The sequence below is a fragment of the Lissotriton helveticus genome, chromosome 8, assembly GCF_964261635.1.
Source record: "Lissotriton helveticus chromosome 8, aLisHel1.1, whole genome shotgun sequence".
Classification (NCBI taxonomy): Eukaryota; Metazoa; Chordata; class Amphibia; order Caudata; family Salamandridae; genus Lissotriton; species Lissotriton helveticus.
The window spans coordinates 1587006085-1587029127 of record NC_136069.1 but is presented as its reverse complement, the minus strand read 5'-3'; the positions used below and the strand labels follow the sequence as shown (position 1 = coordinate 1587029127).

Below are 23043 nucleotides of genomic sequence, written 5' to 3'. Positions count from 1 at the left end.
TACACTTAAAGCTGTTTCTGTACTCTTGCGTTCTCCTCTCCCCTTCACTGAGTATTGGGCGCGCCACCCCTCCACTCCCGGGGCCCCCGTTTTCCAGGTCCGTTCTATCTCCACTCCGGGCCCAATGGGTGACTCCCCTACTATCTCTCTCTCTCCAGTCCCACTCCGGGCTGCTCTCCCCAGCCCCGCAGTGAGTCCGAGCTCTGCTGTCCTGACTTTCCCTTTCAGCTTCTGCAGCTATGATGCTCTTGTGAGCCTCCACTGCCTCATCCCACTTCTTCATGTACTCATTTAGCTCTTGAAAGGATTTTCGTCCAGATCCCCTCAGATCCACTGGCCATCTAGGGCCCCCAGGATCCCCTCCTGGATCCCCTGCTGTGTGCATCGGGGTGCTCCACTCTCTGGGTATCGGCATCTGACTTGGGGAATTGATCGTATCGTTCCTCCTTGCCGTCTCTGCTCTTTCTCCGTCCTTCCGTACCCGTTCTTCCCCTCTTGCTCTCTCTGGGTCATATATCGATACTATAGGACCTATGGTAACAGGTACCTGTAGTGCAGCTGGTAATCCGTAGGATGTGGCGCACTCCGTTTCCGGCGCTCTTTGTACCACAAACCTCCCGACTACCTGTTGCACCTGACTAGGCTGGGACAGCTCTTTCTTTGCCTCAGGATCCCACTCTGAACTGGGAAGCGGTCCATGCTCTCCTGCATTGCCCCCCTTTTCTCTTTCACTATGCTCGACCTCTCCCCCTGCTCTATTATACGGGGGTGGCCTGTCTGTCAATAATCTGTTTATCAGGCTGTCCTCTGTTTCGCTCTCATCATCTTCTTCTAGGGGGCTTTTATTTCCGGGCACCTCTAACACTGGGTACAGTTTATTTACTTCCATGTTATGCACTCTCCATCTTTTAGCATCCGCATCCCACCTGGCATCCTGCACTGCCCTTACCGATCGTTTCACCCTTTCTTGTCGTCTGTTCATATTTTTTTCATGCGCTGCCCTAATCCATGCATCAAGGGCTTCAAACTGGGTCGGTCTAGGCAAGGGTCTCATTGAGGTCATGACTGATTTTAATCGATGTAACACCTCTAATCTGAACGTCCCGTACTTCGGGAACGTCAGTTCCTCATTTCCTTCCGTGATCTTACTCCACTCTGATATCCAAAGGATCGTATGCAGCCCAACATTCACTGCCATGTAACGAGCCGGCGTACCCTCCGGCGGGGCTTCTTCCCCTTCATCCGATCTCCGCTTCTCTTTTTTAAACGCCGCTCTCAGCCATTTAAAACACTTCATAATTATACGCACAATATCCAGCCTCGCTACTCTGTTTACTTCCTGATGACAATCCACCAATCCTATCGCGGCTTTGCTAACTTGGCCTATCGCAGCGCGGTCTTTCTCCGGTCGGCCAATCCCAGCTCGCCACTTTCTGACGTCTTTGCTAGCTGGCCTATCACAACGCGGTCTTTCTCCGGTCAGCCAATCACTGCGCGACACTTCCTGACGTCACTTTCCTCCGCTTCGCAGCAGCACCCCTCCTTTCTCAACTCGTCTCCCGGTCATGCATGCGTCCCATTCATACACCGAAAAATGACTACTTCAACCAAGCGGTCACTTCCCTCGACTGTACGTCCACAGTCTATATGTAATTGTCAACACAACTGACGAAATGTCTATCGTCTCTCTGATAGGTTGCTTACACACACAGTAACCTCCGACCAGCGTCCGTTACTCACGCACTCACTCTTACGTTCCCCCTATCTCGGTCTTTCGGGTGATCAATGGTACCTCATGACCCCCTTCACACTATTTGACAATTACTCTGGGTGTCCGATACACCCGAACCACTTAAGCTCTCCTTGAACTTAAGATTTCCACCGGTTGCGCGCGCTCACAACCTGTTCCACAGTCACTCTACAGACATTCAACTCCGCCAGACATTACAACATAGATACAATACAAAAACACCGCAATCTAACACGCATGACCCTTTATACTCACTCTCGACCGATACTGCTGCTTTTTCTGTCTCACGTCATCCGGATGTTCTTCGGCGGGCGGTTCTTCCGATCATCGATCTCTAGGGGCCTTGGGGTAAGCTAACCTGGCCTAGGTCACCGTCCTCAAGAAGGCAACCATCCTCTATAGCTACCAACTGGAAGGGCGAGATTTTGATCGATACCTTATCACTATTGATCTAAACCCCGATCTGGTCGACTGAACCTTTGTTGCCTGTCATTGAAGGAAGAAAGTGCCTCTTTTACCAAGTTAGTTCACCCAATAAAGGACCCCGCTCCAAAAGATCACAAACAACTTCTAGCTTTCAAAAGTTTATTGTAAGGTTAGGATAAGCTGCAAATACAGGCATCTCAGAATGAGATTCACGAGATACACAGGTCCAACTACATACATGTGCTCTCTGAAAGCCCTCAGACGAGCAACGGAAATTACCAGCACAAGTTCTAAGAATAATAAAGCTATCAGCATTGACGCATATTGAGATCTCTCCTTCATTTAAGTTGGAGGAAAACACACAGGTTAGGCTGTCCCTACCCTGCTCTAGATGGTATCCCTACTTAACCAAGTCTCAACCTAACAAAAGTGTCAGCAGTGAATGACCCCCAAGGGAAGTCACTCACTCTTAGTCTCTTGGTGAAAACCTATAGTTCTCCAGTCATGACCCCTCTCTGCCTACCCATCCGCTCTCTAAAGGGTCCTCAGGCATCTGCTCTAACTCCACCCAGGGGTGCTGTCCCTAATACAAAACAGTCAACAACATTTGAGACGCCCCTCATGAGACGCCCCTCACGTGGTGTAGCTTCTGGCTTTTTCCATGCTGCTTTGTATTGGGCCTCATACGTTGGAGTTGACCTTGCTTCTCAGACTCTTCTCCGGCCCGCTGATACCCCTTAAAACATTCCGGAACCCTCCTCCATGTCTGGGCCGTCTACTGAACAGACCTCTATTCATATTATTTATAATCGGATCCTCCCTTTCTCTTGCAGACAGACATCTGCAGCCAAGAACCCAACTCTCACAGACTTCCAAAAAGGTTCGCAACATTTCTCGGCCCAGACATGTACGTGTAAATCAATGTTAAAACATTTCAGGCCTACAACATTTCTCATAATGATTATAGCATTCAACTTCTTCATTAATTAAAGCATGTTAATACTCTTATTCTATTATTCAGTAAACACATCTATAAATCATGGCCCATTAATGCAATGGCCAAAACATTATTTCAATCTATGTCGTGAAAAGAAACACCTTCCCCTTCCCTTCTAGCTCTGGCCCTGAGGCCTACCACATTCTGCGTTTAACCACATGCCATCTTACATTTTAACAGCTACACGACATGGATTCAGGAATAATCACATCTAATAAAATCATATAGTGTCACACATTTCTGTATTAGTTCCACTTCTACTTAAATCTCTACATTAGCTATACATTCAGAATATAATTGCAGATACTACTAGCACTCATGGCATTTCTCCTCATGATTTGTGCTTACTACGGGTAAGTGTGATGCACTCATACATTTAGGTCAGTTTGCGCTCTCTCATAGGTCCTGGGAGGCGGTGGGCGGGGCTAGGCAGGAGGCGGGAAAATGGGCAGTAGGCGGGAGCGGCAAATAAGGAAAACAAGGAGGAGCAGTGAAAGACAAGGCAAAAGCAAGAGAACGCATTCAGGAAAACAGGTAGAGAGGAAGGGGACAGCAGTAAAAAATGAAGCAAAAGCAGGGAAAGCACTCACAAAAACGGGGGAAGGAAGGAGAAAGCAGTAAAGTGAGGCTAGAGCAAGAGGAAGCACACTGAAAAACAGGGGCAAGGAAGGAGAAAGCAGTGAAAAACAAGGCAAAGGCAGGAGAAAGCACTCAGAGAAACGGGAAGGGAGCATAGCAGTGCAGCAGCACGGGGAGAAATGGGCTAATGGGTGAAAAATGTTATATTCACCATTGTTGGTGCAGCCAGTACTCAGTGTATAGAAACATGTGTTTCGGGATAGTTGTTCTTCTTTAGTGGAGAGTAACACCTTACATTTGGGGGTGCTGGCAATGCTGCTTATAGTCAGGGTTGTCTGCATAAGTCTTCATTCTTGACTTGGGAGATGAATCAGTCAGTTAAACTTTCTTGACATCAATTTTTCTTTCAGTGGTCCACTGGGGCAGAATGCTACCCATGGGTCTCCCGAACATTAGGGTGGCTTGGCTTTCACCGGTTGTAGAATGAGGAGTAGATCTGCAGGCAAGAAGAGTAGAATGAAGAACTGGCTTGAGCTCAAGTACCTCTAGCACAGCGATCTGAACATCTTTCTTAACCGGTTCCGTGCTGATGACGGAACCGCTCCGTCATCAGCCGCAGTGGCGCTGTGCTGATGACGGAGCGGTTCCGTCATTGCCCGCCCGACGCGCCTGCGCGGCGCTGATTTCGCGCCTGCGCGCGCGTTCTGTTAAGCGGGCAGGGCCATGACGGAACCGCTCCGTCATGAGCACAGCGCAACCGCGGCTGGTGACGGAGCGGTTCCGTCACCAGCATGGGCCCGCCGCGCCGCGCCGCCCCCGCCCCCTTAGCGCTGCGGCGGAATAGCCACCGCAGCGATGTGGTTAAGAGTGCTCATAAAACATTCAACAATGACATTAGCCCGTGGCCATAAAGGTGTGCTTTTCTGATGCTTGATATTCAAATGAGTAAGAAAGTATTTTAATTCCCGACCACTGAATGGTGGATTGTCAAATTTTATAATAGATGGAACATCCCAGGTTGCAAATATGCCTTCTAGTCTTTCAACTACTCAATCATGAGTGATTGATAAAAGGTCTTCTACCGGAGAAAATCAGCAGTACTCATCTATGATTACCATAAGTTAATGGTCATTTTCAAGAGGTCCAAAGTAGTCAACTACAATGTTCTCCTATACATGTTTTTTGAAGATCCAACATGTTCAAAGGATGCTGTGCTGTTTTGGGAGATACATAATTACACAAATGACAAGCCTGGAGGTCTTTCTCAACTCACTCATCAAGATGAGGGAACCAAACACGGTTTCGGAGGGCTCACTTGGTGAGGACAGTTCCACAATGTCCTTCATGTGCCACGTCAATGACTTGCTGTCGTAAACCTTCAGGAGGGACAATTCACGACCCTCATAAGATGATCCCTTCTTGTGTAACTGACAGTTCATCATGCACATTCTTGAATTACTGATATTCACTGTTGTTATCAAGAGGTCTAGCATGTGTTCTCTAGGATTGATGCATAATAATGTTTTTGAGGATGAGCATTTTCCTTTCTGCATTGGTAGCATCATTTATTTGCTGCACGGACACAGCTGCAGGAGTGCTGGGTTTACCAGTGAAGTTAACTTAGACCTCGTCACTTTAGAAGGGGTACTAAGACACTGTATGGGCACTCCAGAAAATCAGTCTGCGGGGTTTTGAACTTTTCTTGGCTGCTCTTTCTCTTACATGTATTTTTATTATGACGTTTTTGGAAAACATGGAGCCAGCAACAGAGCTGTCTTTAGGTGAGAACAAAAAATATACCCTCACAGTGACTGAAAGCCTAAAAGTTATTATACTGTGTCGGTCCATCTGCATTTTCCATATGACAGGCCTATGTGTCATTAAACTATTTAAACTTATAACTCCCCCTCGGAAAATGCGAGCAAAGTCCTTCAGTGTCATTTCTTGCTTAGCTTTAAACTAAGGTTTAATGGTGAAATCAGGTATTTGATAACGTAAGTGGAAGATTTACTTTATAAAAATTGACTCGATGTTGCCTGAGCCAGATCTGTCTAACATCAGTTTTACAATTGATCCACCTCCATAGCTGAAATGCATATCCTTGGCTGGCAAAGTCAGCATCCCTGGCTCAGAAGACAATAGCTTGCTCCTAAGGTCATGAAGGGAAGGGAGGTGTTAACTGCTACCACGTATCAGGGATTAGCTATCTCTGAGTGGACAGGAACAGTTGGCTAGCGGCGGCTGGTGGAATTTGAAACTAGTAGGGCGTAGGAGCAATTCATGAACTTTGGCGCACATGCAAGTGAGCTGGAAATGTTCTAAGAAACTTCAAGAGGTTACTCCCTCGGAGAACGTATTTAAAAATTGGTTAAAATTGGTGCATTTTCCACCACAATTTCTATAATAAATTTACCAAAATGCACATTTCTTATAGGCTTTTTTAAAGAAAAACATTCAAAATATAGCACAGATTTTCACATTTTTCAATTTCCAAATCTGAAAGGTAGAGGTGGGCGAGCCATTGAAAGCTCGAGCCACCTGCCTGACTCTGGCTAAGTTTGAGATCCTTTTTGGGCTCTTAATGTAAAAAATGAGTCATGCCTTCATGTGACATCTGCCTGCTGCGCATGCGCTAATCCCATGTGCCAAAAAAGAGAGACAAGACATTAACTTTCATTGTAAAATAGGGCAGGGAGAGAAATATCCATCTAGCGGCTTAATTGCTCAGTGTGACACCAGAAACCAAGGATTGATCCTGGCTCTCCACTTAGTCCAGTCAAACTACGAAAAATAACCATCAAACCTGGGCAAAATTGCAACGGAAGTGTTTTAAGTGGTTTTCTACTTGGTAATAGGTACTGTTTGACATATACAAAATCAGAAAAAATGGGGCTATTGGAAAGGCCCGAAAATCCCATTTCGACTGCCATGCCGTAATGGATTGTTTTTTGCTTTGTGCGGGGAAAATGGACGTATCAATGGAAAAACATTTACGTCTACTAAAAGAAGATTTGAAAAATGACTTTATATGCAATATATTTCAGAGTAGAACTAATAAATGTGATAAGCTCTTTAAATAAACATAATCAATGGCATATGAAGAACCAATTCTATCAGATAACTCAAAAACATGATAACCCAAAATGCAAGAACATAACCCACAACAAAAATCAATCATCTGCATCACTCCTGCTGTCTTCATATATTCCTAAGTAACACAATTATTGTAGCCACTGACATGGCACTCTCCACAAGCAGCAAAACAGGGCATCACATTCTTTTTTGCAAGCACAGCTCATGGTGGCACAGTGTGTTGTGCAAGAACAACATATCATATTCAGTAACAGTCCGGAGCTGGAGTCACATTTTGTGGGCCAAAATAAATTATCTTTATCATACCCAACCCCATTCTTTCGGATTGAGATTCTCTGCGGTTGATTGCCACACTCTGATTTGATAGTAGATGCGAAAGCTGTGGTACTTTGTGGCAGATTCGGCAAACGTTCTGGTGTAACAAATTGCGGCCATACAACACCAACAGGGCTTTCAATGTCAACGTGTTAGGAATCTACCGAACAGAAAATGTTTGCAACTATTTGGAGCTCCTTTTCTTTTAGTAGATGACCAAATGCTTTGGCCTTTCAAACAGAAAACATTCTTGAGGTTGTGTCACAACCTGTATAGGCATGCAGAAATAGAAGGTACTTGCAAATGTCAGTGAAGAGCAAGGCCTGAATACCGGGGCCGATTCACAGTACTAACTTAAGACAAAAGCCTAAACTTACTTCCATTTTGGTATTCACAGAAGGCACTTACTCATTTCGGTATTCACAGAAGTTAGGAGTCCTAACTTTAGGACTCCTAAATGCCTTCTGTGAATACCGAAAGTCTTAAAGTTAGGATTTTTCTAAGTGTAGGTGTCCTAAAGTTAGGAGTCCTAACTTTACTACTCCTAAACTGAGAAAAATCCTAACTTTCAGACTTCCTAACTTCTGTGAACCGAAATGAGTAAGTGCCTTCTGTGAATACCAAAAAGGTAGTAAGTTTAGGATTTTGTTTTAAGTTAGTTCTGTGATCGGGCCCACCGAGAATATCATATACAGGATTCATAGATTCTGCGAATTGGGCCAGTTCCGACAGAAAAAATTATTTGTACATCTGGCCCCAAATGTTTTACCATTTTTATAAAATTGTCAGGGAAATTTATTGTGTGGTGTTCTTTACCTTAAAATTGTTGGTACTGCTATAACTTTACAGGCAAATCTCTCTGGTTAGCCTGTTGCTTGTGCCATAGCTACCTGGGGTTGATCAGAGTCTCTCTTAGAAGCGTGTATTGATCTGACTTGACTGTGTTAATTAAGTTGCTAGGGGTCACCCACTACAAAATCAATAACTCAATTTCTGACAATTTATCTCTACTAAATCCATACATTTAAACTACTAGATTGAACACTTCCCTCACCACAGCAATATGGTTAAGTATTGAAGCTGCTGAATAAAGTTGGTAAATATGAATTACTCCCCATGCATTTACCAGGCCTAAACTATGGTTATGAGAAAAGTTTTATTTAATCAGCAATTTTTATATAAAAAGAATTGAGCTTCAAGATCAGTTTCTGAAGGTGATGATGGCCTAGGACTTTGCATTTTTAATATTACTCTCAAGCACATATATATATATACATACACAGACATACTCACACACACACATACATCCATAAATACAACATGCATGACTGTATAGTAGGGATTTGTGAAATGTATGTAATTAAATTTAGTGTAATCACAGGACATTTTGGGGAAATTATCCAAAATGCAAAACCATCATTTAGTCCTGTATCTCAGTTTGAAATGCATCCTCAAATTACCTTTTAATGCAAGGATGCATTTTGCACCAGCAAATAGTGGGAAAAACACAATTGCTAGGAACAGCATCCACTCGTATTTTGGTTGCTTTTGTTGTTCCCGCACTCCTGCACTTTCATTTTGCAGCATACGGGGTGTAATTACATGATGTGAGCAATAGCATAAAATTAATTTAGCGTATAGCACAATAGGCATAGTGGTGACAAGCTAACAGGGAGTTTTAGACCCTGAGATAACAGAAGCGAGAGTGGGAGGAGGGTGTCTGAAATCTGAGGTTTTGGCTCCCCTGACTCCACTCTGAGAAATCTAAGAGCCCTAAGGAACCTCAGGAGCAAGTGAAAAACTTATTTCCAGCTCAACGGCTCGAAGAGAGACCTAACGAAGCATCCACTTTTTAGTTGATTGCCGGTGGCCTGGCTTCTAACACTGAATGGTGTCAGGGGGCTCTGTTGGTTGTTGGCCTTTTGGACACAATCAGTCCTATGTTGGGGACAGAAGTCTGACCTTGGAGGGAGAATGGACCACATATCCGTGTTGGCCATGGTGGTACTGCTTGCATCTGCAATACATCTAGGAGCAGGTTAGGGTTAGTCACCTCAGTGGTGGGGTCTGCTGGTGAGGGCAAGGGTTTCCTATGGACAATGTTAGTGTCTAGGGCAGATGTTGGCAGAGCGGTAGCGGTAGGTTCAGAGTGGTATAGAACAGACCACTTTGTCCTTGTTCTATCACCTGAGCACAGGAGTCCATCAAAACATTGATTTGTTTACCCTAGATCTTGGATGAGCAGGGGTGCAGCAAATCTGCCTTTTCTGCATGGTCATCCAAGATTCTTGTCTCTTTCTGGACCATATTTTTGCTGGATTTTAAACTCTGTGCACTTTACCCCTGCAAAACAGCATAAATAAATTGGCGTAGCCCTAATTGGCATACTTAACTTGCCCAGTACCTATTATTATCGTATGGAAGAAATACCCAGGGCCTGGAAGTTAAATACCACCTGTGGACGGCATCACCTGTTGTGTCATCCACAGAGTGGGAAACATGGCTTTAGGCCTACAATGTGTTACTGGACTGTAGGAGCCTTAAACCTGTAGTCAAACCTGTCAATAACCTTTCATTTTTTGACAGGAGGGTAACCCTTTTTCTAAATGTTAATAAATCGCCCTTAAGTACACCTTGTTGTCCACAAGGTACGGTGCCTGATATTTAAAAGTGGATCATGTGCAAAATTAAAATTGGCATGTTTCTCTAATGACTCACCCTAAAAGCGATTTTCACTGGCAGGGGTGTAGCTGAATACTAGAAAATGTCAAAGTTCACATAATAATCTTTCATCTGAAACTTTTGACCGGAACCAGCTACCAGAGTCATTCACAGACTATTTTAATTATTTATCAAAAATCCAATTGAATGGTGAAGGCTGTTTTTGCATAAATGTTTAAGAAAAGTAACTTTTAGAAAGTTATCTTTTCCCTGCCTGAAGCTCCTGTAGGCGAATTTTCATTAGTTCTTCAGTAGCTGTCTACCCAAGTCCCTGATCTCAATGAGGTTTAAAAATTGCTCCAAAAGCAGAACAAGGGCTTAGGCCTAGTGGCAGAATTGAGGGGGAAAGTGGTATGTTATCCTTATCAGCCTAGGTAGGACAGTTGGGGTTGACCCATGAAATTCGGTAACTTGAAAAGGACGGGGGTGAGGCCTGCTGATTCATAGTGTAGCCTAAGGAGAGACCTGAATAAGGGATAGCCTTTGTTCTGAAGGCACATTCGCTTGGCAGGCTCCAAACCTTGTGGGAGGGAAGCGCCAACAAGAACTGGTTTAGAGTGGACACAGGGAAGGGAACTTCTTATTTCCCAGGCCACACCTCTGGGTGGACACAAGAGCTCTGCACAAAGTAGGGGCTCTCCTATCTTGGATTTTAGGAGGAAGGGGCAGTGTGGGATTGTTTTCCGTAAGGCAAGTAGGAACTGCTGAAAAAATGGATTTGGCTGCCTTTGGGAAGTTTTAAACCATTGGTTAGGGACGAGTAAGGAGTCGTCCCCGCCCACTAGCTACTGCCAGTCATAAGTATAGTTGTGGCTCCGCAAGGAAGCCTCCTCAGAACACTTTATGGACATGCAGAAAATCAGAAGAGGACTGGGCCTGCTGTCCGTGACCTGAGAGTATCCCTGAAGGGCTGGAGCTGCTCCATCTTGTATATAGTACAAACAGTTTTACTCCAAGGTTCAGTTAGCTGATCTGTGTGGCTACAGGGACACAACAAGCTGCAATGGACCTTTTTCCTGAAGTGACCAGTTGACCAGTACCAACTGTACCTGAACTGGACCTTGCATGTGGCATCTGCTGGAGTAAGTCCTGGCCTCTGAGTGCTATCCCTAGAGTACTGGGAGATATAGATGTGACCCAGAGGAACTGCTCCAGAAACCAGAGAGTGGGGACTTAAAAAATGTTTGGACTTCCAAGAACTTTTGAACAATTTTGGAAACCTCGTGATGTGACAAATGTGTCCAAGTTCCTTGGATAGAGCTTCAGGCTTGCCCTGCTGGAGGCTTTTGCGTTCCGTAAAGAAGGTCAGGTCGGAAGGGAAAATCTTTGATCCGGACAAGCATCCTTAGCGTATCGGGCCCATGCTTCATCACGGAGGGACTGACATTGTGCCTAGGCCCCACTCTACCTCTTTCATAAAGTATCATTGGTGCTTAGTGCGTTTTGGCACAGTTTTTACTTAAAACATTAAAAATTCACCTCTCTGAATCTCTCTACTGGATTTTTTGTTTTTGTGTAAATTTATTCATTAAACCTTTGAAATATGATGTATTTTATTGCATGATCTTTAGCATCTATTACGATATATTTACTTTATGCATTTTGCAGTTATAATTTCTATATTATTTGTCTGGGAACTGCATTGGTTCTTATCACTAAGCAATAAAGATAGTCTTTCCTCCATGCAATAAAAAAATAACATGAGAATAAAATAACCCACTTTTGGCAAGACCTAAACAGACAGCCAGCAAACTATTCCAAACGGTGAAAACAAACGCCGACAGTGGACAGAGATATGTGCACTTTGAACGATAGCATTGGGAGCTGTTATTCAAGCTAGATGTAGGCACAAGACCAACGCGATTGGTATAGCGCACTGAAAACTACACAAATTATGGCAAACGTTTTAAACTTGGTCCTCACTGCTATGAAAAGATAGCAAAACTTCGCTTGAGAGAGAGGTCTTCTACACAAACAAAAGCTTTGTGAATGTACTTTTTTGTGTAAACATTTTGAGAGAATTCTCAGACTGAAAGTATTTTTCCATTATTTTTTCTCTGCAGCATCTGCTTTTAGTGCAAATGTTCTCACACAAGTTGATTTTTGGAAACTGCTAACTTTTTGTAGTTTACAAACTTTTTAGAAAACAATGTAACTTTGGCCCTCCTTTTGCAGCAGAGAGACCCTGAAATCTTAATACATCTCCTTTGAAAGACTCTGTCAGTGCAGCTGTGCCAGAGACATAACAACCCCATCCAGCTGTGCCAGGCCAAGCTTGTTATATTCAGCGCGTGTTTTGGGCATCAGAGAGTAATTGCTTATGGAGCTCTTTGATATGAGGACTATTTTTGAAGTAAGGGCCTCCATAATTGTGCTCGGGGAGCTCAGGATGAAATATCTGCATCTTTGAAAGAGATGAAAGCCCCCTCACTTATCTCACCTTGTATAATGTGGTATGTTTGGTCAGGAGTACAAAGGGCCTGTCATTACTTTGGGTTCTGCTGTGAAGTTTGCAAGGGCAGAAAGGAATCAAGATGCAGCTTTTTTTTTAGCAATAATGTCAGCTCTTTGCAGACTCTTCAAGGTCGACTCAGCCTTCTGGACCTCGAAGCAGCTGAATAGGAGCCAATTATCTGCTGTAATAAAGCAAAGTTGCTGGACTGCAAAGCAGGTAATGCCTGGTAATAATTCTTTATTAAGCAATATACAGGGATCAAATAGGAGACTGTGCAAGCTTCGAAAAATACATAGAGTGAGACTGTAGAAAACCTCCAACTGGAAAGAATAGCAAAAAGCAGCAGCTGTTCCGCTGATCGCCTAATTCGCGGACCCCAATTTTTCGCTTGAATGATGAGTTGCTTTATGCTTCGTCAATTTTCTTTGCCTTGGGGATCACAGGTGGTTCAATAGCGCAGTGTTCAATGTCTCATTTGCCCGGCTCAGTTATAGTGAAAGTTGTGTCATCCCAAAGTGTTCGTTTGGACCCACTTTTCTTGTCCCAGGATGCATTATAGTGATGCATCCAGGAAGCAAATGTCCAATGTTTTAATTAGAACTGAAGGATCAACCATACTTCTTCTGTTTTCTATTGGATGTTGGGAGAAGAGGGTGGAGGACAGCTGTTGCTTCTTTCAGACCGCTTAAGTGAAGCAATAATAACGCGGTCACCACAGAGATCAGTGAAGTGTGCCAGCCTTATAATAAATGATTTTAATATGTTATCTATTCACCTCTATCTTTTGGAGGATGCCACCCTCATTACAATTATGAGCATTGTTCTTGAAACTTTACTGAATCGAGAAACCTAGCTACAATTACTCAACGCTGGTATGCCTTTGGGTCGCCATGCACTCTATAAGTGATAAGTGATAACAGTGTTACAGTGTAGGGGAAGGGAGAGGAAGGTAAGTATCAGGGTGCAGAGTTGGGGAGAGGAGTAAAGGGGTGTGGATCTGCATTGGGTTAGGCAGTGTACTGGGATATTGATCCAGATTCTCTAGTCACGGCGGGAGAAGGCTTGTTTTCTGGTTCTCCCTGTTCTTGCACCATTGACAGTAAACGTATTCCAAAATTACACCTCTTTCCTCTGGTTCACCCTTGAACTCCAGCGCCATTAAAACTGTTACACTGGTTTCCAAAATGATTGCTCCTTTTGCTGTAGACATGTAACTTTGTTGGTCTCCTGCCGTCGACTGTCCTTCTTGTATACGGGCAATTGTAACGCTTCTTCTGGAAAAACCTAGTGCGGGCCCTTCTTTTTTACTCCAATTACCAGTATACATTTCTTTTCATTAATGTTCAAAACTGCAGAATACACCCTTTACTCACAGTTTTCTGTCTACCTGGGGCAAGTCTCTACCCTTGAAACTGAATCTGTCGTAATCGTCACTTTGAACGATGTTTCTCTCCTCCTTGATTTTGAACTATCCAGAATTCTTCAGTCTTTCTGTGTCGCTCAACATGGTTTCCCACCTTCGTATGATATGCCTTCCCATCCTATATTCCTAGGTTGTCTGTCAGCAGCTAGGGTGGATTCCCTTCCAAGAATAGCCTCATGTCTTACTAACAGACATCGGACAATCTCTCCATTGAAATACTCCTCCTTACTTTGGGCAGTTTTTTGCTGATGTCTGCAAGGACCTTCCATGCACTCAACTATTTTCAATATGTATTACAATTCCCTAGCGCACCCTGCGTAGACCACGCATTACTTAAAGTTTTGATTTTATGTGGAAAACAAAATGCTCAATCGGCATCTCAGCCATCACTTGGGTACTACTTGACTTTCATAACTGTGTAGTTCATGTAGCTACTTATTTAATCCTCAATACACTTAAGACTGAGATCCTTATTTTTGGATGGTGCACCGCTCTTTGGTTGTTTTCATGGTGGCACCCTCCAATGGATATCCACCGCAACAGTAGCGTTGGTCAAAATCATGGGATAATTTGTGGGATCAACTTTCATTCAAGCCACAGTTGGCCAACCCATCCTCCTTCTATATTTTGTCCCAAAGGACTATCTGCAAAATCCTGCCTTAGTTTCGTGAGGCTGTAGAACAATCACACAGGCAGTTGCTTTTGTCTGTCTGCGTTTCGGCAGTGCCGCCCATCTGGTTCTCCCAAAGATCCACCAGGTAAACTTCATTCATACGTCTGTGGACCTGGTTCCATGTCTTTCACGCAGAGGACACATTTCTGTACACTAGTATAACCTTCCCTGCTTTGGTACCATAAACACATAGGGATAAGTAGAAGTACCTATGCATCTGCCATAACGATCTTCATAGGCTTGGAACTATGTTTCTCTACCCCTTTTCAAAAACTATATTCTATTTTAGACTTTCAGATAGGCCTTAATTAAACTATAGATTGTCCCTTTGTATGTCATGTTAGGAAGAGAGATACAGCTGTTTCCCATCAAGCACCTAAAATTTGGAGAAGCCGATTGCCTTCCCAGCTTCAGTATATTCCAAATCAGCTTTTATTCCATAAGACTCTGAAGACTTGCCGCATCCCTGTCTGATCTCTCTTTAACTGCTGGCTCCTCCTTTTCAGTCTAGGACACTATGTAGCACTTTATAAATTTAATTAAAGTCATTCATTTGCTCTAGTGACAGAAATGCCTCTCTTTCCAAATGCAGAAGCAAAACCATGAATAATAAAAATCTAATTTATCAGATTTATCGAGTGCTCGATGAATGGATTAGATTCATTTGACTGCATTGATTTTAATAGTGTGATTTAAAAAAAAAAACATTTTTATTGAAAGATTTTCCAGGGGCAAGTCACATAATGTAACCCTTTGTCATTTTCCAATCAACAGATGACGTGTCGGTGCTCCTGCAAGAGATCATAACTGAGGCCCGAAATCTCAGCAATGCAGAAATGTAAGTTCATGGTTGTAAGTAAAGCATTGTGAGCCTAAAGTGTATAAAGACCCATCACTTGGGGTATTCAGTGAGTACACACTGACACTCCCCTGCTCTTCTTGGAACTGTGAACTCCACCTTTGCGATGAACACTGTTGTTTGTTGATGGTTTGTCAAAGAACCAAGCAAACACAAGGAGATATTGGACGTAGTGCTGCAACTTTTCAGACACTCACCCCCAGTAACAGATCTGGGTTAAATCCATCATCGTTCTGTCGCTCGCTTTGCCACCTCAGTTCTGACCCACCTGTATGCAAATCAGTCTTGACCCTGTGCCTCATGGGAACAGTCCAGCCCGAACTGCCAAGCCAGGTCTTCCCTGAACCGGAAACAAGCATCCTGGGACTGGTTTCAGGGTAAAACCTCTCTTCAGCCAGGCTATCTTGAATCCAGTGGCAAAGTGAGGAAGGGACCCATGTCTGGGCATACCCTGCCAACTTAGGGCTAACGAAGCAAACACAAGGAGACGATGGATGGAGCGCTGAAACTTTTCAGACACTCACCCCCAGTCACAGATCTGGGTTGAATCCATCATCGTTCTGTAGCTCGCTTTGCCACCGCAGTTCTGACCCATCTATATGCAAATCAGTCTTGACCCTGTGCCTCATGGGAACAGTCCAGCCCGAACTGCCAAGCCAGGTCTTCCCTGAACCGGAAACAAGCATCCTGGGACTGGTTTCAGGGTAAAACCTCTCATCAGCCAGGCTATCTTGAATCCAGTGGCAAAGTGAGCAAGGGACCCATGTATGGGCATACCCTGCCAACTTAGGGCGAACAAAGCAAACACAAGGAGACGATGGATGGAGCGCTGAAACTTTTCAGACACTCACCCCCAGTCACAGATCTGGGTTGAATCCATCATTGTTCTTTAGCTCACTTCGCCACCTCAGGTCCGACCCAGCTATATGCAAATCAGTCTTGACCCTGTGCCTCATAGGAACAGTCCAGCCCGAACTGCCAAGCCAGATTTTCCCTGAACCGGAACAGAGCATCCTGGGACCAATTTCGGTTTAAAACCCCTCATCAGCCAGCCTAGCTTGAATCCAGTGGCAAAGTGAGCAAGGGACCCACGCCTGGGCATACCCTGCTAACTTAGGGCAAACAAAGCAAACACAAGGAGATGATGGACGGAGCACTGAAACTTTTCAGACACTCACCCCGAGTCACAGATGTGGGTTGATCCCATCATCGTTCTTTAGCTCAGTTCGCCACCTCAGTTCAGACCCAGCTATATGCAAATCAATCTTTACCCTGTGCCTCATGGGTACAGTTTAACCCGAACTGCCAAGCCAGGTCTTCCCTGAACTGAAAACAAGCATCCTGGGACTGGTTTCGGGGTAAAACCCCTCACCAGCCAGTCTTGCTTGAATCCAGTGGTAAAGTGAGCAAGGGACCCACAACTGGGCATACCCTGCCAACTTGTCAAAGAACCAAGCAAACATGGGGGTGAACTACCTTTCACCACTCTTTCCAGAAATCAAAATCTGAACTTGCCTATTTATGGAGATGTCAGTTTTTTTGCACGGATGACTGTACTGGAACATGAGAAGAATTTTCTGTTGGCAGAAGTACAAAACTCATGCAGCATCAGCTTCATTAAGAAAAGCTTGCATGAAGCTGGAAGTGGCAAATCACATAAACTTGTATTAGTGGTGTGTGCAGCTATTCAAGGTTGCAGTGGATGTAGTAGAGAGGACGTGCAATATGAATATGTAATATGAAATCAAATTTCTTCACTGATTATGCCTCTGTTTCCCTTACAATAGATGTTCTGTGTTCCTGCTGGAGAAATACAGTCATGAGTTGGTGGCCAAAGTATTCGATGGTGGAGTGGTGGATGATGATGTAAGTCGGGGACACAGGATTCAATGATTGGTGCATCCCACAAGCATCGTAGAGATGGCCTACTTTAATTCAAGTCGTTAGAAATGCCTGATGTTTTCCTGTCAAATAATTCCCTGTTTCTTAAGATTGTTTCTGTGAGTAGGTCTACAATGTTGAGTAGTTCAGTTCAGTTCAAATAACTTTATTCGATTCACAAGAATCATAAAAGTGGACCATACACATATAAAACAATTTAGTAAAAATTTATAAAAAATTGGGGTGAGTTCATGTCAAAGTCCTCAGTGAATATTCTATGCTATCTCCTTCTTATTTCCACATTCTTTCCATTGCTATATTTCTTTGACATGTAATTCAAGATTTGTAATATTTAAATACTGTTCTGACCCCTTCTAAAGACAATGTTATTCTTTTTTTTTTAACTTTTTGTTGTACTTTGTCATGTGAGTCTGAGTTTCAATTGCATGATTTATACCTCAATCCACTTAAAGAAAGGTTTTGTCTCTGATATTCAAACAAATTGATTCTGATGCACAAGGACATTTCCTCCTGCATATAGGGGTAATTGATTATTTCCCTGCTTGGGTTCATTATGCCTTGCATTGCACTCCAGGGCAGCAAATATATGCATCAGAAGACTCGCCCTAGGTAGGGAGTAAGACAAGTAGAAAAAAAGCTTTTGTGATTCACAAAAAGTTTCTTCCCCAGAAGGTATTCCTTTCTCTAAGAAATACATTGGAAGTCGCATTTGATTGTGGAGTTAAGACACAACTACTTATAAGGAAAGCTCTGTGAATTGCCTTCATAGCTTCTATAAAAGGGAGAATGTGGTTCTGGTAGAAGGTTCAATTTATACACTAAGAAGATTCATTCAGACCATAAAACTGGAAGAAGCTTTGAAATACAGTGAGACTTTGGTCTCCTAGCCTTACATTTGAGTAAATCTACACATATAAGTTTACTCTTACAATTTATAATGTTGGCTGTAGTAACTATAGAGGTGTCATTTGTGAATAGCAATGGGCTTACTCTTTTCATGGGTGGGTGCACTTTGCCACTAAACCCACCCCTAGCCTTCTCTAAACCGCTCCTTACTCCTTCCTGAATCTCTCTCATTTATTCATAAAAATTCTCATTTTCCATTCCCTCCCCCGTGTCCTTCTCACACTTACTACTAAAATGTGTACCTACGTGTGTGGAGATTTCTGTATTCAGGGCGGATATCTCTACACATAAAAGACAGGAGAGGAAGAATCATAGACCTCCACACGCAGGTTAGGAAATAGGACTTTGTAGTATGTTAGTAGTACTATTGCAGTACAACTAAGCATATTACAAAATAAAGTTTGTGAATAGACCCCATGATCATAACTTACTGTACCTACAAAATATACACATGATATGACAATCCTGCCCTTCAAGTAGGATCTAAATATTACCATGTGAAAATGTCTGAGTACTGTGAAGCCAGGTGGTAGTTTTTAATCTGATAAAAAGCCTATCAAGTTCTGAGTTTTGACTGAAATGTTGATGTACTCTCTGTGTTTGCCTCAGAGCTATGAAATTCGTATTCCAGCCGACCAGGGCATTGCTGGCCATGTTGCAACAACAGGGCAGATCCTTAACATCAAGGACGCGTATTCTCACCCACTCTTTTATCGGGGAGTTGACGACAGCACTGGCTTCAAGACGAGAAATATCCTCTGTTTTCCCATAAAAAATGAGAGTAATGGTGAGTGGCAGCACACTGACTATTTTTACCTCAGTCTGTGAGTAGTGGATGGGTATAATGGATGGGTGTGGGAAAATAGGTGCACGAATGGGTGGTTGATTGATGAGATGGATGGATTGACGCATGGATGGTGGACAGATGGTTGGGCAGGTGGATGGGCAAATGGGTGGAGGTTGGTTGGATATATCAATGGATGGACAAATGAATGGAAGGATGGTTAGGCAGAGGCTGCATGGATGATTGGATTACTGGACATTCACATGGATGGACAGACAGATGGATGGAAGGATGTGTGGATGGATGGATAGATGAATGAATACATGAGTAGATCAGATAGGTGGAGGATTGGGATGTATTGGAATAGATAGGCAAAGGGTTGAATGCTCACAGTATGGGTGACCGGATGAAGGAATATTAACATCTGGGTCTGTATTTTGTATCTTTTTGGAATTGGTACAGGACAGCATTTGTGTCATGTCAATCGCAGTTCCTAATAGAATAAGGGGGAGAGGTCGGAAGAACCTGAAGTGTCAGAACGGGGAATCTGATCCTTCAGGAGCAAGGCACCTCACTCACTCAGATGTGTGTCATGCTTCATCATAGGGCAGCTTCTCGTTGGGCCGGCACTGCAATGCCCAATGGGCCCCGCACGGAGGATCTTTGCCAGAGTTCTTTTGATTGGTTGCCGATGTGAAGTGTGAGGTGCAGTGGAAGTGTGATAAAGTGAGCAGACTGGTATAGAGTGATTTAAAAATAACTAAAAGCAATCCAAAGTCAGTTCATATCTGGATTGCTTTGTTATGTTTAAAAACAGAGAGCGGCTAGGAGTGGGTACAGTGGGCCACACTAGCTCTTAAAAAGGTTTTGTGGAGGTCAACATGTTTCTTGCCTATTAAATGTCATATCATGTTGTTCTAGTTGCCTACACTAGTTTCTTCTGTGTTTCAGAGGTGATTGGGGTGGCAGAGCTGGTCAACAAAATCAATGGACCTGGATTCACCAAGTTCGATGAAGACCTGGCGACGGCGTTCTCCATCTACTGTGGAATCAGCATTGCGCACGTATGTCAGCGTGCTTCCATTGGCATATCTGTCTCATTTATTTATTTTATTTCCTACTTGTGCCTTTTCTGAGTGCCCCTCATCATGCCAGTTCCAAAGCATTTCCCTGTTGTATAGTTCGATTCCTTAACACAATAGTTGGTAAAGTTTAGATATATAAATTCTTTAGACATGTCACACACATCTCAGTAGAAAGTATATAGTTAATAGTAAACCTTACACAGACAAACACAGATAAGGATAAGTACTGCATATATCAAGTATAATTTAAAAGAGCAAGAACATGCCTCGGATCAATTTACCTCTGCTTGATATGGCATGTCTGAGATGCAATTAAAAATCTTACCTTGAATTAATTCTTCTAACCCACACCATGCCACTCGTGTAGTGCTGAGTTCTTGAGGTTTTTGGACTTCGGATGTATCTCATACTTATGATATCATCCATCCCCAATCTATTACATCACTGAGCACCAAGGAATGAGTCACGGTTACTGAGAAGCGCATTGGTGGTCATTTCAGTCAAAATAGAACGTTGAGAGATATTGAACTTCACACGATTCGAGCATCATATCCCACTTTGAGTATAGCATGAGAAATATTCTCAGCCATACACCGACTGCAGGTGTATCATACTTTTCAAAATAGTGCCTGGATGCTAGACCTCAGTAACCTGATGCACCAGTCTGAGCTGTGGAGCATAATGCATTGAAAACACAAGTTCCCAGATACACAACCGTAATTTTGTTTTGATGCTTCAGGCTAGCAGTCCTTGCTTCAAGAATGCACCTGGCCATTGAAAATATTCATCTCTTCCTTAATTTTAGAAACCTTTTGTCCTTTGTTTGAATATTACAGTAAGGACTAAAAGTCAACTTCTGTACTCCCTAATTCAACAGAGTAAGGCTGGTCCGCACCATTGCAGCATGGGGTGGGCTGAGGCGGGCACCTGGCTGTCACCACATGCCAGACCTATCCCCTCTCAGCAGAATCAGAACTGGTGTGAACACAAGGCCTTATCTGGAGTTTGGTGGACACAGTAAAGTGCCACAAACGTTCACCATTTCTGTGGAGTGTCAAGAGGACCACCAGGATTCCACAGACTTCCCTGGTGGAAATTTAGACTGAGGGCCGGACCGACTTTGGGCCATCAGTCAAAGTACCTCAGACTGTCCCTCAGTTTAGGGCGGACAACCGACGTGTTTTCCTTTTTGTGTCTACCAGGGAAATCCTGGCGGTCCAAATCATGAAACCAAAGAAATGATCTAGGGCCAGGAAAGAAAGAAAGAAAGAAAGAAAGATGGAAGGATGAGAAAGAAAGATGGAAGGATGAGAAAGAAAGCTGGAAGGGTGAGAACGAAAGAAAGAAAGAAAGAAAGATGGATGGATGGATGATGATGGATGGATGGATGGATGGATAGATGGATTGATCCCAGTTTGTTATGTGCATTTATTTTGTCTTTTTCAAAAACTTCTTATGGAGTTTGTTTTTGAAAAACAGAAAACTGTTGTGGGGGCACATTGAACATGGCACCTGTACAACAAAGATTCAGTGCCTTCAGCACAGCCACTGGGGCAGCGGTTCTTTCAAGGCCCATGGTTCTCTGCCCCTCTGGCAAAGGCTCTAAATTTGGAGGTCTGCAGTTCATCAAGGAACTGGAGTACCTCCCTGCGCTGCTCAAACAAACTGGAATACTGTCTCTCAGGGTTCAAATGAGGGCACAGTTTTCTTAAGTGTTCAATAAGCATTTCTCAATGTTCCTTTCCTCATTTTTGAATGCATGTTGAATCCAATGTTCATTGTAGCATAAAACCTGCTGATCATATAACACTCTTAGGCTGTCGGAGGGGCAGATGTTGGCGTTCAATGGTAATTGTTAGGCTCCCTGTGCATGAAGATGTCCTGCCTCCAGTCTCATCTGCTTTGTTTTCTTTTTCCCTGCAGTCTCTGCTTTACAAGAAAGTCCACGAGGCTCAGTTTAGGAGTCACCTGGCCAATGAGATGATGATGTATCACATGAAGGTAAGTTCTTTAAATGTCTGCTCTGCAATCCAGTGATGAATCAGTATTCAGAAATGGAGGTTTGAGGTGCAGTGTAGTGTGCCAGTGTATTACTTCAACACCAGGTGTGAGTGCTTGGGAGACAATGAAGCTTCTGTAAAAAGAAATTATGAGAAACATTGTGGGAGGGCAGAGAAGGGCATCTAAACCGCCCTAGCGTCCACGACTATACTATGACTATACTACGGAAGTGGGGATACTACTGGTTACAGAGAGGAAGAGTTGGGATTGTGTAGACTCAAGTGGATGGAACAGTAACTGATGAACCAGGGCTTTATTGCTTAATGAAGAAATGGAGACCCTCAAGAAGAAGAGGTACCAGAGGGGAGGACAGAGGTGTAAGAGCAGCAGCCAGCATAGGGAAACGATCTTTACATCGCGGTGATTACACCGCGATGCCATTACAATGCAGTTGTTACAACGACCGCATTCTTAGCAGGCAATGCCATTACTACGCAAGTCATTACATCGACTTGCAGTAGATGGCGGGCTAGCATTAGAAATAGTATAGTTTACTATTTCAACACCTTCCCTACAGTTGCGTAGGCTGGAGTTGGAATAGTAAATGATATATTTCTAATCTCATCCCGCCATCTACTGCAAGTCGATATAATGACATGCGTAGTAATGGCATTGCGTGGTAACAACGCGGTGGTTGTAACGACCACGTTGTAATGCCATGTGATGTAATGACTCTCGTGGTAACGAGTCATATTCCCAGCATATGATTTCAAAGGAGAGGTGGCCAGGCAGGGTTCACGTTAGAAACTGAGCATGGATGGAGAAGTGCTCTGGAGAAGGTACTGACTCGTCTTGAGTAGACTTTGGAAAATCAGAGCAAAATATAAGACACCCTCTTTGTTCTGAAAACGATTCCAAGAGACTATAGTAAAGTAAGATGTTTTGGATTGAAATAATTAAAGATAAGACTCATAGGTGAGGGAACTAGAGAATGTTTGGAATATTTCAGACAGTTTCAAGACCTGCATATCTTGGGACAGATTTACAGAACCATTTACCAGGATGAGAATCAGT

General features: G+C 43.5%; 1 protein-coding gene across 1 annotated transcript in view; it reads left to right on the top strand.

The window, feature by feature from the left end:
• Positions 1-23043, top strand: part of PDE2A (phosphodiesterase 2A) — a 1220867-nt gene that overhangs the window by 1134869 nt on the left and 62955 nt on the right. Inside the window, exons 15-19 of the mRNA XM_078658599.1 lie at positions 15207-15270; positions 17079-17157; positions 18709-18886; positions 19835-19947; positions 21892-21969. Coding sequence (XP_078514725.1) covers positions 15207-15270; positions 17079-17157; positions 18709-18886; positions 19835-19947; positions 21892-21969 — 512 coding nt within the window. The remainder of the gene's footprint in view (positions 1-15206; positions 15271-17078; positions 17158-18708; positions 18887-19834; positions 19948-21891; positions 21970-23043) is intronic.